At 41.9% G+C, this 18,657-nt stretch overlaps 1 protein-coding gene across 1 annotated transcript in view; it reads right to left on the reverse strand.

The window, feature by feature from the left end:
• The window catches only part of LOC306920810 (disintegrin and metalloproteinase domain-containing protein 10-like), a 132,498-nt gene that overhangs the window by 78,032 nt on the left and 35,809 nt on the right, over positions 1 to 18,657 (reverse strand). Inside the window, 1 exon segment of the mRNA XM_079497722.1 lies at positions 608 to 726. Within this exon segment, the coding sequence (XP_079353848.1) occupies positions 608 to 726 (119 nt within the window).

Raw genomic sequence — 18,657 nt, forward strand, 5'->3', positions numbered from 1 at the left:
ACACAGGTCTCTGTTGTAGGGGGATGGAGATGGGATCCCAGGCCTTAACAACATGGGCACACAGGTCTCTGTTGTAGGGGGATGGAGATGGGATCCCAGGCCTTAACAACATGGACACACAGGTCTCTGTTGCTAATAAACAATGGGCTCATTTTATTTCCTGTTTATCTGACCTCTGTTGGAGACAGGAAGTTATCCAGGAAGGGGAGAGAGGAAAGGAAAGGGTGCATGTCAGGGTGAAATGTGATAAATACTGCGCACGCACGCACGCAAATAGGGCATTCACTTTTTTTGTTTACTAGTCGACTAGTGGTTTAACTAAAATATATATATATATATATATATATATATATATATATATATATATATATATATATATTTGTACATTTAAAAACTGTGTACATTGGTTACTATAACTATAATCTACCTGATCTTGAGGCCTACAAAATCGGGGGAACCCCCCCCCCCCCTTTTTTGTTTTCTTATCAACTAGTCAACTAGTACCAACAAGGTCGACTAGTGGATTTGAATAGTCGACTAGTTGCTTAAAGCCCTAGGCACGCACGCACGCACGCACGATAACAAGGGTTGTAATAGTAATACTTACCAAAGAGTTCTCCCGTATAAATGTGAGAGGTGTCGTAGGGCACCTCCTCTCCCGACACTTCTACGGTGAGATCTGGAGAGAACAGGCTGGTGTCCCTCTTCATCCTCATGTTGAAATACCTGAGGAGAAGAACATAAAAATAATAAAACACCTCAATAGAACATTGAGATAGCATTCAGTTTCAAAAAAATAATCTTGTTGTTGCTGTTGAGCAGAAACATCTCCATATTAATCTCATAAAATAACACCTAGCCTGGCCCAGTCAGTGTGCTTTCTGGCCTAGAGGTGCGGGGCACGCTGGAGAAATATTGGTTCACCGATCAGAGACCCCGGCCCCTCCCCCCCACTTTCATCCATGCACATTACGGTGTCGCACAAAAGCATCTGCTACTTTTGCTACGTTTGAATTTGAATCCCGAAACCTAACAGTTTTGGACATACTGTATGAGGTTTCCACCCGACAGAGACAACACTTCATGTGACAGATACAGATATGTTAATCATTTAGACAGCTTCTGCAAGCGTACAGTCTGCACACAATGAGTTCATATAGTTTGACATCATTCTGAAGAATGTGTTTGGCAAATAAAAAATTAAATGGAGAATACACTAAACACGTGATTTTGATATATTCTGGTGTGTGTGTGTGTGTGTGTCTTGATGACGCCAAATTACACTTGGTTGCATGCTGAAAATAGTCATTCTATAAGCTTGCACGCACACGTGCACAAGTGCGTGTGTAATTGTCTATATTGTAGCAATGAAAAGGGGTAAAAAGGGACTTAAAAAGGGAAGTAAGGTTGTTTTCTTTTCCATTACATCAGCAACAAGCTCGTCATTTCCTCTTCCTGTTTGCTAATCAGATATAAACGTTACCTACCGACTACAAAGTTACAGTTGGCTTTGAAGAAAAAAGGAGAAGGAAATCATCTAGGAACCGCTCACAGCACGCATAAGGAAGGTCTGTGAATTATCCATAATAAAACATTGTTGTTCGTGTCACACTACGCTCAATATTCACCCAGGATCTTCCAACAGAACAGTACAAGGTCCCGCTGTACCTCATAGGTCAGGGATTGTCAACCTTTTGATTTGATTTTAAAAGGTCCGCCTGTTTGATACGCATTAGGTCAAGGGTTCCCAAACTTTTCGGGCCGTGACCCCCCCCCCCCCCCCCCCCCCATATTTGAACACCCTCACAAAGACTAGTTTGACTCAATTGCCCCGCGGTCAAGAACCTTTAATTTAAGATAATTAATTCTGTACCCCCCCACCCCCCCTCACCTGGCAGCGAAATTAGGCCGATTTCCATACTTTAATTTCTAAATATAGCGCCGTGTTTTTAGAGCTTTGACAACAGGAAGACAGCTGTGTTTTTGGTGAGCCTTCACCGGCCGGCATCCCTCGACTTCTTTGTAATCAAAGGTTGCAGAATGGTCACTCCCCACAAAGAGAGAGAGAAAGAGAGAGAAAGAGAGAGCGAGAGAGAGAGAGAAAGAGAGAGAGAAAGAGAAAGAGAAAGAGAAAGAGAAAGAGAAAGAGAGAGAGAGAGAGAGAGAGAGAAAGAGAGAAAGAGAGAAAGAGAGAAAGAGAGAAAGAGAGAAAGAGAGAAAGAGAGAGAGAGAGAGAGAGGTGAGATAGCCTCACTTGCTCCCTCCCTCGAACAACAAACAGGTTGCGATACTGCAGATTGGTTATTTTGGGGCTATATTCAATGCCATAGCTACAATATGCACTGCTGTCGCAAGTAGTTGTTTATCAATGCACTGCAGCACTTACTGTACGCAGCAAAGATATTATACAACAGCCATACTTAGCGTACTGTAGGGTAAGTCAGGTGAGATAGCCTGACTTACTCCCTCGTGGTTTTTCCAACTAGTGCCCAAGGCACAACAAACAAGTTATAAACTCAAGGCAAACCTGTATTCATATCCGTGCAAAATAGACTCTGTAATGTGTGTTACTTATCACTCACTGTAAACATGAGTTTTTTTGTATTCAGTGTCACAATGCAACACATTGCAATATTGTACTAGATTGGTTATGTTGGGCTATAATTCAATGCCATAGCTACAATATGCAGCTACTTGCAAAAATAATAATAAAATCACACCCGTGTGAAGTGAGGGGTGCTCTTATCATCGTATATCATCATGACGTAAAATAGACACTATATGCCTTTTTGCTCAGACACTATGACGTAACATTCTCCTTTCATTGTCAATGGGAATTCAATGTTTGTGTAGGTCGGAAATCTATACTAATAGTCAGGGCTTTTTTGGTCTACTCAGAGGAGCACCTGGAGTTACTTGGAGCTCCCAAAATGCGGCGACCCGTCTCGCCGGATGGATAAAAGAGGGATGCATGAATAACTTATAGCATAGGCGCCCGAGAGGCATCCTAACCAGATGCCTGAACCACCTCAGCTAACTCCTTTCCAGGGGAAGGAGCAGCGGTTCTACTCCGAGTCTCACTTGTGTGACTGAACTTCTCACCCCATCTCCCTTTTGTTTTTAGCCGAGGCGACGTACAGTCAGACAGTCAGACACACATGGCTCCTCGGTGCAAAAATAAACAGTGTACACTTCCCGACTTTACGATAATAAGGGACAGTATTTCGGGACACGGTGTTGATAAGCTTCATGTTGTGCAGCAGCAGTGCCAGTCTGCAATGCTTTAAACTCTTCCCACTCCACTATGTCGGAACTAAAACGTGTACCCGTAAAAAGTCGGTGGCCGGTGCCTAGGCTGTGAGAGACGGCATCGCACACGAGCAACCATGCTGCTCCAGCACCCGGAAAACAAACACAAGCACAGCGGCGAATGGGAAGAGAGCAGAGCATCCAAAGCATGCCCTTTTACACCGGGGACTACAGTAGTTTGCTATCTGAAACGGAGAAGCCGAACCATTTGTGTCAGGTTTTCTCAGTAGTAAACTCCTGTCCTCCTGTCAACCGCCCCCCTCCCAGCAGCAAGCAGCATGGAATCCTCCCTTGTTTGAGTAAGGACGTGCTGTGATTGGCCACAATGGCCAGTGCACTTGTGCAAGACGTGCTGTGATTGGCCAGTAGCCACTTTGAGTGGCAGTCGGCCCCAGCTGTTGGTATGCAGAAGCGCTTCCCGGCGCTTGATTGACAGCGCAGAATGCGCACTGGCACCTGAGTGCAGGTCTGGCCATAATTAATGTACTGCGTACATTAATTTGTACGCAGTACATTAATGCGTACATCAATTTACATCAATGCGTACATCAATTTGGGGGTCAAGGACCCCCAAATTGAGACTAATCAGCCCACGGACCCCCATTTGAAAAGATATGCCAGGGACCCCCATAAGAGAAGATTTTCATGGCTCTAGCAGGGACTCTCAACCCGTTTAATTTCAAGGACCCCCAGTTAATGGCATTTCTATCTCTGGGACCCCCAATGCATATTGTAAAATCACTGTTAGTTTAACTCTGAGAGTGTACTGTACACATGTGTACACTGACACTCTCAGAGTTACAGACCCATGAAGGGTCCATTTGGTTCCAAACTATCATTTAGTTGGGTATACAGGGCGGCAGTGGCTCAGGGGTAGAGTGGCTGGATGGTAACCGCAAGGTTGCCAGTTAGCTCAGCTGTGTGTATACAGTTGGAGGCCATCAATATTGTCCTTTTCTTTTTGCTGAGGTTTGCGTGATCTGCGCAAAAGGACAGTTAACCCATTTTGGGCGGGAACCCCTTTTGGTGTTTTAAACATTGTTATAATTTAGCTAATTTGTACGCAGTACATTAATGCGTACATCAATTTACATCAATGCGTACATCAATTTGGGGGTCAAGGACCCCCAAATTGAGACTAATCAGCCCACGGACCCCCATTTGAAAAGATATGCCAGGGACCCCCATAAGAGAAGATTTTCATGGCTCTAGCAGGGACTCTCAACCCGTTTAATTTCAAGGACCCCCAGTTAATGGCATTTCTATCTCTGGGACCCCCAATGTATATTGTAAAATCACTGTTAGTTTAACTCTGAGAGTGTACTGTACACATGTGTACACCGACACTCTCAGAGTTACAGACCCATAAAAGGGTCCATTTGGTTCCAAACTATAATTTAGCTGGGTATACAGGGCGGCAGTGGCTCAGGGGTAGAGTGGCTGGATGGTAACCGCAAGGTTGCCAGTTAGCTCAGCTGTGTGTATACAGTTGGAGGCCATCAATATTGTCCTTTTCTTTTTGCTGAGGTTTGCGTGATCTGCGCAAAAGGACAGTTAACCCATTTTGGGCGGGAACCCCTTTTGGTGTTTTAAACATTGTTATAATTTAGCTATTAAAAAATAGAAGATCTACAAGCTCATAGCGCGCCACCGAGTGGCGCGCTACGAGCTTGTAGGTCTGCTATTTTTGAAAAATCGTGAAAATATTTAGTTCAGAAAACTGGAGGATTTAGAAGGATTTTTTTAAATTTTGAGGGACAATATCGGTGGCACCCAACTGTACATCATCTGGATCACCTCCATATATCTGGCTAGTAGTGTGCCAGTATACATCATCTGGATCACCTCCATGTATCTGGCTAGTAGTGTGCCAGTATACACAAAGGGAGGAGTGTGTTGGTGCCTCGTGATCGATGGATGCCCGTGTTGTTGGCTCGTGTAGCACCAGCTGGCAGGGTCCTGGTGTCTGTGGCATGTGCACTTAACCCATTTAGACCTGGGAACCATTCTACAAATGTCTTCTAAATCCTGACAGTTTTCTGTAAAACCCTATGTTTCTATGTCAGTGGTTCTCAAACAGTTTCATGTCAAGGACCCCCAAGATCATACGGTATGTAATTGGCCGCCGACCCCCATCTGAAAATATGTAGTTCCAGGGACCTTCCAGAAGCAAAGGTTTGAGTTAAAAACTAGCAGAAAAATAGCAGACCTACTGTACAAGCTCGTAGCGCGGCACTCGGTGCCACGCTACGAGCTGTAGATCTGCTATTTTTCAATAGCTAAAGTATCAAATAATGCTTAAAACACCAAAAGGGGATCCCGGCCAAAATGGGTTAAGCCCCTTCCAAATGTACCAGAGTGCCGCAGCACGCTTGGTCTTCAACCAAGCCAATATTTTCACTCCTCCATTCTACGCTCTATTGACCATATGCACACCACGGCCATCTTGCCAGCAAGGTGGTAATTAACACGCAGCCGGCCGCCAGAACCATAGTAATCGTAGGCTTAAATTAATCGTCTAGCCTGCCAGAACCGTAGCCTACGTTTTCCAGGGGTTATATTCTTTAATCCATGTTTTGATCTGATCGAATCATTAGCTGCCGCTCGTTAGCATAACAGTCAAAGTGGGACAGTGGCCGCGGCCATTTTGAAGATGTGCGCGCATCCACTTGCACTCTATGGGCTGCATTCAAAGCCCTGTATCTCCAAATTGGCGCAATGAATGTCGTTTCTGGTGAAAACAAGGTTTTTCAACGGCCTGTAGCAGGCGCTGTGATACTCGTGGTCGGATTTTTCCACCACCGACCAAGAGAACAACAACCGGTCAAGACACCACACACAGCGTTTTATCACTGTAACATGCGATTATGGATATTTGGCTCTTCAAAGTAAGTGTTACGCGCGATAAAACCTTGGCAATGCGCGGTAGATAGATTAATTAATGCTGGCGGAAAAAAGGCTAATAACTATAGCTGCAATTTGCCATTGACAGCCCATTCATCCAAACAGAAAGGTCCTATGTGATTGTATTCAACGACATTGTAGCTGTATGAAAAGCTTGAATTATCCTTTTTCTATCTGCAAAGTGTTAAAAAAAATCACACCTGTGTGAAGTGAGGGGGGCTCTTCTCATTGTACATCATCATGCATCATCTATACTGGCCAATCAGAATGCCTGTAGCATGTTGCCACAAATTCACGTCATATTTGGCGGACATTTGACTTAATTTCTCCTTTCATTGTCGATGGCAAATATGAGACGTGTGGGGACAAGATGGCGTACATTTTCCCTTCATTGTCAATGGTATTTAATGTTTGTGTTGCAGACATTTTGTGGGGACAAAAGCTGTATATAGACAAAAATCCACCATAGACAGCGGTTGTTTAGTCAGCCACTTACATCAAGGAAGTCGTGCGTGTGAGTGTGAATGTCGAGTGAACTGAAGTCAGTTGAAAATCTAATTCTACTTTCGACCAGGGGAGGCGCTGCTAAACAACCGCTGTAAACGCTCGTTAACCGTTTAAACTTGGCTTTTCTTGGCCGATCCTAAGTTTGAATTAGTGTAAAACTTTTTTGGCCCTTCACTTTTTGGATTCATTGTGCAGAAAAGGGTAAGAAGCGTTCCTGGAAACATGCGCCGTTTCTGAACCGCAGTGACCTCATCTCGGAGTTACAGAATGAGCGTAGTGCTGAGGGAACATACTGGGGCTAAATTTACGTCATGATGATGTACGATGATAAGAGATAAGCCCCTCCCTTGACACGGGTGTGATTTTTATATTCTAATATTTATAGTCAATGAATGAAGTGGATTTTTAGGAACTTTAACCCGATAGCACACAGTCCTTTCAGAGAGCAGCAGGTAACATGGCCCACATGGCAGCAACAGTTGATCCATTAGAAGAAGTGTTGTGCCTTGGCAGCAGTGGGCAGGATCAGCAGTGTTTTTTGGAGATCAGAGCGAGTTAATCCTTCCGCTCCAGAAGGTAGGAGCTAGGCGGCGAGGTGAGCTGGGGTTTGGAAAGAAGAAGAAAACATGCCGCCTCGCTTTCTTTGGGGATTTTAGTCTAGCCGTGTTGTGCATAATGTCAGATGGCTTGGAGATGGGGTGAGATAGAGGTGAGGTAGTAATGCACTCAAATCTTTTTTTAGTTTGTTAAAGGGCCACTTCGCCCCTTTTGCAACCAGAGCTTATTTTAATGATGTCTTTGACATATTTTTTGACATATTAAATCCCAGTTTATAGGCATTTTAGCTCGTTTTAGCCACCATGGAAAATGATGCCTTTCTGGTTGTTAGTTTTTTCTAAAATTTTAGTATGTTATTTAGCACACCCAATAGTAACAGAATCAATTGAAAAATCTATTTTATCAATTATTTTGTGTTATCAACCATGCCTATACGTACATATCTAATATTTTAGTCTGTGCAAACAGACCAATAGGGGCCCAGTGCGTTTGAAAACCTTACCCAACACCACGCCAAAATTCAAAAACTCGTCACCAAAAGCCAAATCTTGGTGATTTCTTACGAGTTCGCCCCCCATCAATGTCATGTGGTCTCACTTCCTTCCTGGACTACAAAGTCACACCTCCATACAGCCCTCCCCCCTCTCCACAAGGAGGGAAAGTGCACCAAAGCATTATGGGTATTGTAGGAATTCAGCAATCCAGTCAAACCCTTTAGTCACAGAGACATTATTTGTCTGGCCATAGGGTGCAAATTTCAAATTGTACTGCTGTTATCTTCTACAAATACTACTAACATTGAGTGACTGCAGTTTCTTCCAGTGGAGAAATGTGATGAGTGATTACATGTCACACTTATCATCATACACTGATAAAAAAAGAAATGATGCTGATAACTGGAGAGGAGCACTGCTTTAATTACTCCTCTCATAATAATTCTCATAATTATATAATTTCGCCCGCCAGACCAAGGTAATCATCCTTATGTTTGTTCTCACACCTCATTTTGTTCCAGAATACTACTACAGTACACACCAGTGTCGTTTCTGACATCAAATTTTGATTTTAGTTTTAGTCGTAGTCTCTTGAATAGTTTATTTAGTTTTAGTCACATTTTAGTCACCTGGAATGTCTTAGTGTTAGTCTCGTTTTAGTCGACTAAATGTCATATGATTTTAGTCGACTAAATCTACAGTTGATTTAGTCGACTAAAATGTATTTTGGTGGGCCTTGATGCCGTCATAATGACTGATTTTACACTTGCTGAAAATAGCCGATCTACAAGCTCACAACGCGTCTGAGTGTAAAATGACTTATACTGGATCTCTTGTCCACTAGTCCCTTCCTAACATTTTAGTCTAGTTTTTATCTGTTGACAAAATTGTCAATATATTCAGTCTTAGTTTTAGTCATCATAGCTTAAATTTCATTTAGTTTCTATTTAGTTTCCGTCATTGAAAAACAACACTGGTACACACTCACTAATGGAGTACATTTACATATTGTCTCTTGTCGTGTGCAAAACTTATCATGATTCAAATTCCTTCGTTAGCAAAAGTAGCAGATCTACAAGCTTCAAAGCGTGTCGCTTTGCACCGGCATTTCAAGCTTCTCCTTTAGCAGTTCTGCTACTTTAGATACTTTTATGACACTGTAGTATGATCAAGTAGGGAGTTAAGTTCGCACCTGGATTTCGAGCTTGCAGTTCTACTTTAGTTCTGCTACTTTGTGACGCTGTAGTATGATCAAGTAGGGCGTTCATTTACCCAGAAAAAGAGGATTCTGCCCGACAGCAACGATACACTGTATAGTAAGAGGTGATGTACAAGTGAAAATGTGAGGTTCGGGGTTTATTTTCTAACTTGGCCTCATTATCACCTCCTCAGAGTGTCTAGACCAGTGGTTCCCAAAGTGGGGTCCGGGGGGGTCCTTGAGGGAGTTCCAGGGGGTCCCCAGGCCCAGCTAAATGATAGTTTGGAACCAAATATGGTATGGTCTGTAACTCTGAGTGTACAAATGTACATTTGCATACTCTCAGTTAAACTAACATTAATTTTACAATATAAATTGGGGGTCCCTGAGATAGAAATGCCATTAAATGGGGGGTCCGTAGACTAATGCATGTCACACTGGGGGTCCTTGAGAATCACTGCTAGAGCTGTACAAATCTTCTCTTATGGGGGTCCCTGGCATATATTTTCAAATGGGGGTCCGTGGGCTAATTAGTGTCAATTTGGGGGTCCTTGACAAGTTTGGGAACCACTGTTCTAGAGACAACTCCCTTATGTAGCCCTAATTGACCTGGATGATGCAGCTGACATGTGCCTGGTATCCGACTCTCAGACACAGGTCCTCTTGACTAGAGTGGAGACTGTGTGTGCCAAGGTCGGTCTTGGGCTAAATGCCAGGACAACCCCAGGTTACCCTATTGAGCTGAACACAAGACTACGTTTTCTTTATCCAATGGAAATGTCATACAAAAAAAATAATCGGGGACTAGACTATTTGACATTCAATGAAATTTTTCCACAAAAGTGCGTAAAGCATGGCCAGTATATGCTCAGCTTCCTCTCTGTGACTGTAGAAGTCCCTGGAGAGAGGACACCAGAGTGTTACGTGTAGTACCACAGAATATATGTCAGTATGAGCATGTTACAAACAAGCATCTGTATCTGGGGACGGAAGCAAGAGAGAGTGAGAAGATAGTAGCCAGGAGAATGACGTCACTTTAATCCACAGACACCAGTCCAGGAGACTCCTCCTAGCCTGTGTTGATTTTGACAGGACATTTTATTTTAGTTTTAGTCATAGTCTCTTGAATAGCTTTCATTTAGTTTTAGTCACATTTTAGTCACCTGAATGTTTTAGTGTTAGTCTAGTAACTCTAGTGTGTCTCGTCTTTGAACTGCTCAACTGAGTGTCTTGCTTCTTCTCCTTTCTTCAAGCAATAAACCTACCCAGTACTTTAACCCATTTTGGGCGGGAACCCCTTTTGGTGTTTTAAGCATTATGTTATGCTTTAGCTATTGAAAAATAGCAGATCTACAAGCTCATAGCACGGAACAGAGTGCCGTGCTACGAGCTTGTAAGTCTGCTATTTTTTTTTATCATGAAAATGTTCTTTCAGAGCAAATATTTTTAACTCAAATCTTTGCTTGCAGGGGGTCACTGGAACAACATATTTTCAGATGGGGGTCGGCGGCCAATTACATATAATTTTTGGGGTCCTTGACATGAAATATTTTGAGAACCACTGATACAGAAACATGAGTCGAGTAGGGTGATTGTGTACAGTGCAGTTGATAAACATATCAAATTCTGGTATTTCTGAGCCTGTGGGCATGGTGGTATAACTAGGCTATTTGAGACACGGTATTGTTTGGCACACACTGTACATGAGCTGGTCTGCTGGTATAGTATATAGTATTGAGCTGTAGAAAATGTGCTATTGTGACAACCTCTATGTTCGTGTGTCTCGTTGAATTAATCTCAGCAGCCTAGTGTGTGACCACACCCAGCTGTGAAAAATGTCATTGTGAGCCTTCCAAGGGCTTGGAGATGACTACTATTCACGATTTGCCCGAGTAAATTATTGTAGAACACTTTCCCTGCGATTCACGAGTTGCCCGAGTTATGTTTTCATTGTTTAATCCACGTTTTGACTTTTTAATCAGTTTTAAGTCATACTGGGCAATCCACCGGACAGAATGGGATATGAGACGCGTTTTGATGACGTCATCGCAAAAAGGTCCGTCTCGCCGACGTGCAAAGGGTTATGGGAAATTGAGTCCCTATTGTTACAATAGGAAAGTTGCATAGCAGTGCCGACCACAACAACAGGCAGGACTGTTGTTGTGGTCGGCACTTTGGAATATTTTTCGAAACAACAAGTGATTACACCGTTTTAAAGGACAACTTTGTTTTTTTAGCCATTTTTAACAGGGGGGGGGGGGGGGGGGGCATTCGAACATGGGGCTAAATACGTATTTTAAAAAAAAACATTTTACGGCGATTTCTTTATTATTATTTACTATAGTCCTACTAGACCCCAGGAAATTACATCTAGCCACAAAAGATCACAGGAGCTACTGAGTGTGTGTCGTAGGCTCAATATGTCAGTTTGAAACCTCCCCCTTCACGTTCAATAGATCCCCTAATCTTTTGTGGCCAGATGTCACACTCATCTTTGACTTTCTCTGATAACCCCCTAAAACATGAACCGTGCTTGAAAAAAACTAATGTTGTCCTTTAACCCATTCAGGACGGGAACCCCTTGTGGTTTAAGCATTATGTTATACTTTAGCTATTGAAAATAGCTCTCTATTTTTTTTAAATCGTGAAAATATGGTGCAAATCTTTGAATATACAGTATGTGACCAGATTTAATTGAGAGCCTGCCATCTGAATTTATTTAATTAAAAAAGATCCAATGGCGGTCACTCAGTCAAATGTGGCCACATGTATTCTTTCAGAGCAAACGTTTTTAACTCAAATCATTGTTGATATAATGCCATTTAAGTCAATGATATAACGTTATGTTGTGATATATAATAATATAGCCAGTCAACTGTCTTCCGTTACAACGTTAGCCCACGGACCCCCATTTGAAAAGATTATGCCAGGGACCCCCGGGCCATAAGAGAAGATTTTTACGGCTCTAGCAGAGATTCTCGACCCGTTTAATTTCTCGGACCCCCCATTTAATGGCATTTCTATCTCTAGGACCCCTGTTCATTTAACTCTGAGAGTGTACAAATGGAACCAAATGGACATAGTACACTCCTAACCCAACCCCTATCATCTTACATCATTGTGATATCATAACACAATGCCGATTTGCTCAGTGACAGACAAAACAAACATTAAACTCTGTTCATTGTTAATGGCATTTAATGTTTGTGTTAGTGACAAAACAAACATTAAACTCTGTCTAGACATGACAAACATTAAACCTGTATATAGGAGGGGCTAGCTGGGGAGTGCATGGAACACCCATCCAAAAACATGTGTGGGCGAGCCCCCCTGGGGGTGATAATAATCACTGGTCTAGGACTGTCCAAAAATTGGGATGGCTCATCGCCATCGGACCCAAAAACCTGGCATAATGCATGGGTATGTATGCAGTATTGTCAGGACACTGTGACCAGCGTCCTGTGGATGATGCATGGGTGCGAGCTCTGTCTAGTTATGAGAGGAAATAGATGAAGTCGTGAGGTCATTATGGATTGCTGGAGGAGCCATTAATAAAGAGAGGAGAGGCCGGTGACTTTTATGGGTTCAACCAGGATGACAAACAAGCTGAGGGGACGTCGCCTTAAGAAGTCTTCTATCATGTCTGTGTTAGTTGCAGTGGCTGGTAGGGTTCAAAGATTGGGTCACAGCGCCATCACACTTCCTCTGGGGCATTATCACTCATTCCCTGGTGCTGGAAAACGTACCTGGTATTTTTATCATGAACATTTGTGACGACCAATTTTATGAATATGATACCCATTTAGAACGGAGGACGATTCTACAAATATCTTCTAAATCCTGACAGTTTCTGAAAAACCCATGTTTCTATGTCAGTGGTTATCAAACATGTTTTCATTTCACGCCGACCCCCATCTGAAAATATGTTGTTCCAGGGAACCTCCTCAGAAGCAAATGAGTTGAATTATATATTAAAAGATTTGCGCCACATTTTCACGATAAAAAAGCAGATCTACAAGCTCATAGCGTGGCACTCGGTGCCGCACTATGAGCTAGATCTGCAATTTTTTTTCCACCACTGATTGGTTGGTTCATGAAAACATTGAACTGAGTCGTTTGTTTCAGGTCAGTTTGAGTACTTTTGTGTAAAACCAAGACTCTCTCTCTCAATGTAGAGTTGAGAGGAATCATTCTTAGCTCATTCGCAGGTTAACACCCCGAACGCCCGGGGTCCGTTAAATCATAGCACCCATCGATTTATATAGCAGTGGAGCACATTTAGCGACGGACCGGATGTTATCCCGGATGTGGCTGAAGTAGTTAGATATAGCCAAAACACTCTCGATGCGATCGACAACAACGGGAGGTATGATTAATTCTAACGCGACAAGTTTTGACAGTTTTCTGAAAAACCCTATTTTTCTATGTCAGTGGTTCTCAATGTTTGTCATGTCAAGGACCCCAAAAAATGTATGAATTTGGCTGCCGACCCCCATCTGAAAATATGTTGTTCCAGGGACCCCCCCAGAAGCAAACATATGAGTTAAAAACGTTCGCTCTGAAAGAATATATTCAAAGATTTGCACTACTTTTTCACGATTTTTCAAAAATAGCAGACCTACAAGCTCATAGCGGCGGCACTCGGTGCCTCGCTATGAGCTTGTAGATCTGCAGAAAGCAAAATGAAAGAGACACGGGATGAATTCTGGATGTATATGAACCTTAAATGAACATTAATTTCTTTGTTTTTATTTTTCTTCTTTTTTATTTTCATTTTAACTGTTAACGTTTCTTGGACTGGCTATTTGTAAGGTTTATAATGTTGATGCTGCTTTGTACTGAACCTAGTACAATTTTGAAAAACAAATTAAAAAAATGGAATTACAAAAGACATGACATAATTAGTATTAATGTGCAAAAAGGACTAGTAGCTACATGGGACTACAAAGGCTCAAATCGGGCATTGTGGATGGTTAATACATGACTTGTTTTAGCTCAACTGCTCCACTGCGCTACGCTGTTATTGTATAATACGATATAGCCGAGATAAGTCATGCACACATTGGCTGTTAGATCCATGGGTGCAATCAATAGATGGCTGATTACACTGCATGTGAGTAATGTCTGTGGAATGTTCCAGCCCTCCCACCTGAGGCTAATCTGTGGGAGAGTATGACTGAACTCCTCTGTGTTCCATGGGAAGAGAATGGGTCATAAGCACCTCATGTGATGCCCCTTTTTCTTTGCCTTCTTTACTGCAGCATGTTTGAAGAACAAGAGGATAATCATATGGACTGCAGTCGCGCACGCACACGCACACACACAGTCACTCACACACACAGTCGCACACGCACACACACACACCTCCATGGGCTTTAAACTCATGACAGAATCCGCTCAGCTGCTTTGAGCGGGCCTGGGGGTAGTTATAAATCCCCATGAATAGTCATTAGCCTGTGCTCACCCTACAGTGAGTTTGTGGTAGTCTGTTATCTTACAGTATGCCTACGCTGCTACAGTAGACTAGAAGACTTTGAAGTCTGACACTCTCTCCCATCTAAAAGACAAGTTACAGTTACAGGTTTCTTTTTTTGTTGCATAGAGCAGATGATGTAACCTTATCCTGGGAGTACATAAGAAATGCAATTTGTTATACATAACAAATGCAATTTATGTTATGTGCCTGGCCTTGGTCCTGTGAGAAGTGATTGTCAGTGTAAAGCCAAGTTAATCTAAAAAGATACTGCTCTTATAAAGAATGGGAGATCCCTGTGGAGCATTTTTCACAGTCTTAAAATCTTCTAGTATTTGTATATGATATAAGCTGAAGTGACAACAAACACAGATCGTGTTTGTCAGGGTGGAAAACCCTTTTCAGGATTTAAATAAAAAATAAATACTGTAGCAAATAGTAGCAGATCTAAGAGCTCGAACTGCATCGCTTTATGCCGTGTTTCCAGCTTGCGTTCATTTACGAAAATAAAAACCTCCCCCCACCTAGGGGTGCATCTGTGATGTCAGTGACGTCACATACTAACCATAGCAACCATGCTCGTTTTTTTGGTTGCTAACCATAGCAACCATGCTCGTTTTTTTGGTACGAACAAACACGGGTACACGGGTACACACGGGTACAAAGCCAGTTGTTGGAGTGGTTTGCACCACTCAAAAAATATATCGTATATCGGATTTAGCAGATATTTAATTTTATTATAATGTTGAAAAATATTTTTTATAAAGCCTGAAAAAGCCTTTTGTGATGATGAAGGCTGCAAATTATATCAGCGTTTTCTGGGGAAGCTTTCGAAACAGTCAATAGTTGGAACATTTAAAAAAACAACACTACATTCAAAGCTGTTTATGTTGGGATATGAGCCAACATTTCAATAACGGTGCATGCCTAGTTTTGGAATAAAGAGGCGTCGCTTTTGTTCAAATGCAGCCTTTTTTTCAGAATGGCCAAAATAATGATATATTTTTAATACAGAATGAGATCATATTGACATCGGATAGGCTATCAGTTATCGGCCATAACAGCAATTAATTATATCAGATATCGAAATCGGCCAAATTGTCTCATCGGCAGTGTTGATTTCGTCTAAAACTAAAACTAAGACGAAAAATGTTCGTCGACTACCTTTTTTCACTGACGGAAACTAAATGGAAACTAAATGAAAAATAAGCTATGGAGACTAAAACTAAGACTCAATATACTGACAATTTCGTCAACAAATAAAAACTAGACTAAAATGTTAGGAAGGGAATAGTGGACAAGAGATCCAGTACGAGTCATTTTACAATTGGTTGCATGCTGAAAATAGCCGATCAGCAAGTATAAAAACAGTCATTACGACGGCATCAAGGCCCACCAAAAAAAATCTTGATGATATGTATGTCGACTAAAACTAGGCTAACACTAAAACATTCCAGGTGACTAAAATGTGACTGAAACTAAATGAAAACTATTGAAGAGACTGACTAAAACTAAAATCAAAATTTGCTGCCAAAAACAACACTGCTCATCGGCACATCCCTATAGTCCTTATACCAGTTCAAATATATGAACACCAAATTATGTGTGCGCGTGCACACATACACACACCCACACCCACACCCCGTCGGCGAGTGGTCCGCCACCCGTCGTTGCAAGACACACAGAATCAATGTGTGTGCAGACGTTCGCTTTATCGATCGCAGTCAGTACAGGAGAGTCTGTGTTTATTTTTATTTTTTTGTGAAATGGAGCAATGTAGAGACGTAGGCATCCAAAAACATACAGCTTGAGTGCATGTGAGTCGGCCCACCAATTACAAAGAAGGAAAACAACCAAAAAAAAGTGTTGTACCCTGCCCCTTTTTTTCTTCTTTCAAATTATTTGTTCGGCCCAAACAATTCACTTTTTGTCAGCCTTCTGATTGGTCCCTGACTGACTAACCAGCAGGCTCTTTCTTCCTTGTTCCACCCTGGTTCCGCCTTGTTTATGTTGAATTTGCTATAACATCATTTTTGGAAAAAACTAAACAAAACATGATATGCCCAGTCACTGTGCTGCACCTGTGATGTTCCTATTTACTGACACCAAGTTTAAAATAAGAATTGAATGCACAGAATATCAATACGAAGCAACTGAAAAACATGTAATTTCAATGGTAGTGGATGGAGAGAGAGAGGATTTTTGTCCAACCACGAAACGGCAACCAATGGGTGCGAAGAGGGGCACAAACACGGGCGGGACTTGACAAAGGGTGAATTGTGTTTGTTGTCATGATTTGTCACGATCCGAGATGGCTTTGTTTGAGGCTTACAGATCTTTAAATACATACTTTTTTGAAATGTCTATGGGGAAAATGAATGGGGAATTATTTCCTGGGCCTGCTGTCGTCATGAAAGGGGGTGGAACTGCGACGCTCTCTATATAGTCCTCATGTGGTTAAGACTAGGTACATGTGGAAGTGTCTAAACAACACACATATATCTGGGTCTGTCAGTGACATCTGCACTGGCTCCCTCCCTCCCTCAAGCCCTGTGCAGTTGGATTGGTCTTTTTTTAATCACCCCTAATTAGTATCATCAGTCATTTTGGGAGATTGTTTGACGGTACAAAATGAATACCACCCAACCCCTAGCCTAGTCTGTAAAAATAATGTACATATGTTTTAGTGGGAGTGATACAAAATGAAAATTAATAATGATTCAGTCCAAATTAACAGAAATCTGATAGTCGAATTACTACTGTGGCTATCAATTTAATAAGTCAGACGCACTCTTATAGGCAGCAGCCCAAAAAAAAGAAATAGAAGAATGAATCTTTATGCATGTCGAGTAATATAATGGAAAATTGGCTAGTTGCATGTTCTTTAGTGTTAATATAATAGATAATAGCAAGCACTGCTGTCATTTTTTTTAATACGTAATAATACTGACAGTTAAATAATAGAGGAAGGTTCTGAAACAGAAACCAGAGAAATGGATTCAATTATTGCAAACTGGTAGAGTGGGTTAGACATAAGGGGCACATTTTTGACAGGTGAGGAGTTAATAACAATAATTATGAATATCATTGCTGTAAGGCAGAAAGCTATTATCTCCATATTTTAACTTTTTGTGTGTGTGTTTTTTTTAACACCCTGCTTGATAATATCACAGCGTCACACACTAGTCCGAGTTAAGTAGATAATAGGCAAAACTTAAAGGAGTAGTTTAAAGTAGTAAAAATGACTTCTTTCCTAAGACAATAATTTGATGACATCAAATTTTACACACAGGGAAATTAGAGGGTCCTCAAATGTATTGGCTTAGGAATGCGATTAAAAACTAAACAAATCTATTCATTCAAGGCTTCACGGGGTCTGTAATTATTGACAGGAAAAAAATATGTATATATATTTTGTTTTGGTGAACTATAGGCTACTGAAATTATGAAAAAATGAATTCATGTTCTGTTGCACGGTGGTGTTTGCGAGGCGAAAACAGCCGATCTTCAAACCCGAGAGTGCGTATAGTAACACGGACGCGACACACCGTGAGCTTGTATAGATCGGCTATTTTCCCCCGAGCGAGCCTGACAGGACAAAAAGAAAGGTTTATAACAGAGAGGCAGCATGCAGGCAGCGAGCGCTGAGCTAGACTAAGGGGCCAGGCAGCTGACTTGATGAATAATTCAGGCCCTGCAAGTCCAGCATGCTGCACACAAGTGATCTAGCATCTGACACTCATAGAGCTCCGACACAGCGAGACAGAAGACTAGTAGCCTCCCACTCCCATGGAAAAAAAGGACTCTGCTCAAGAGGAGTTCCTGTCCACGGCTACAACAAGCTTTCAATACACTTCAGCAACATGGATAAAGTCAGCTTCCTTTCTTTAACATCGCTCCCAAAGATCTGGCACCATTGCACAAAACAAAACCTCCCGGCAACCAAAAAACAGACGAAAGAAAGACAGGCGCACGTCGTCCTGTCTGTCTGTCTGTCAACACATCTGAACAAAAGGAGTTATTTAACTTCTGGAGTACTGTATATCGTCTCTGTCTGCGTGGTGGGGAAAAACCTTGAATGTCCAAAACTTGAACTTTTCAGGATTCAAAATGTAAAAGATTGCAAACGAAGCAGATCTACGAGCTCGAAACGGCGTGGTGTGTAGTGTTGATACTAAAAGTATGACTAACACATGTTCGCCGACTACCGTTTT

The sequence above is a fragment of the Electrona antarctica genome (assembly GCF_951216825.1).
Source record: "Electrona antarctica genome assembly, chromosome: 3".
NCBI lineage: Eukaryota > Metazoa > Chordata > Actinopteri > Myctophiformes > Myctophidae > Electrona > Electrona antarctica.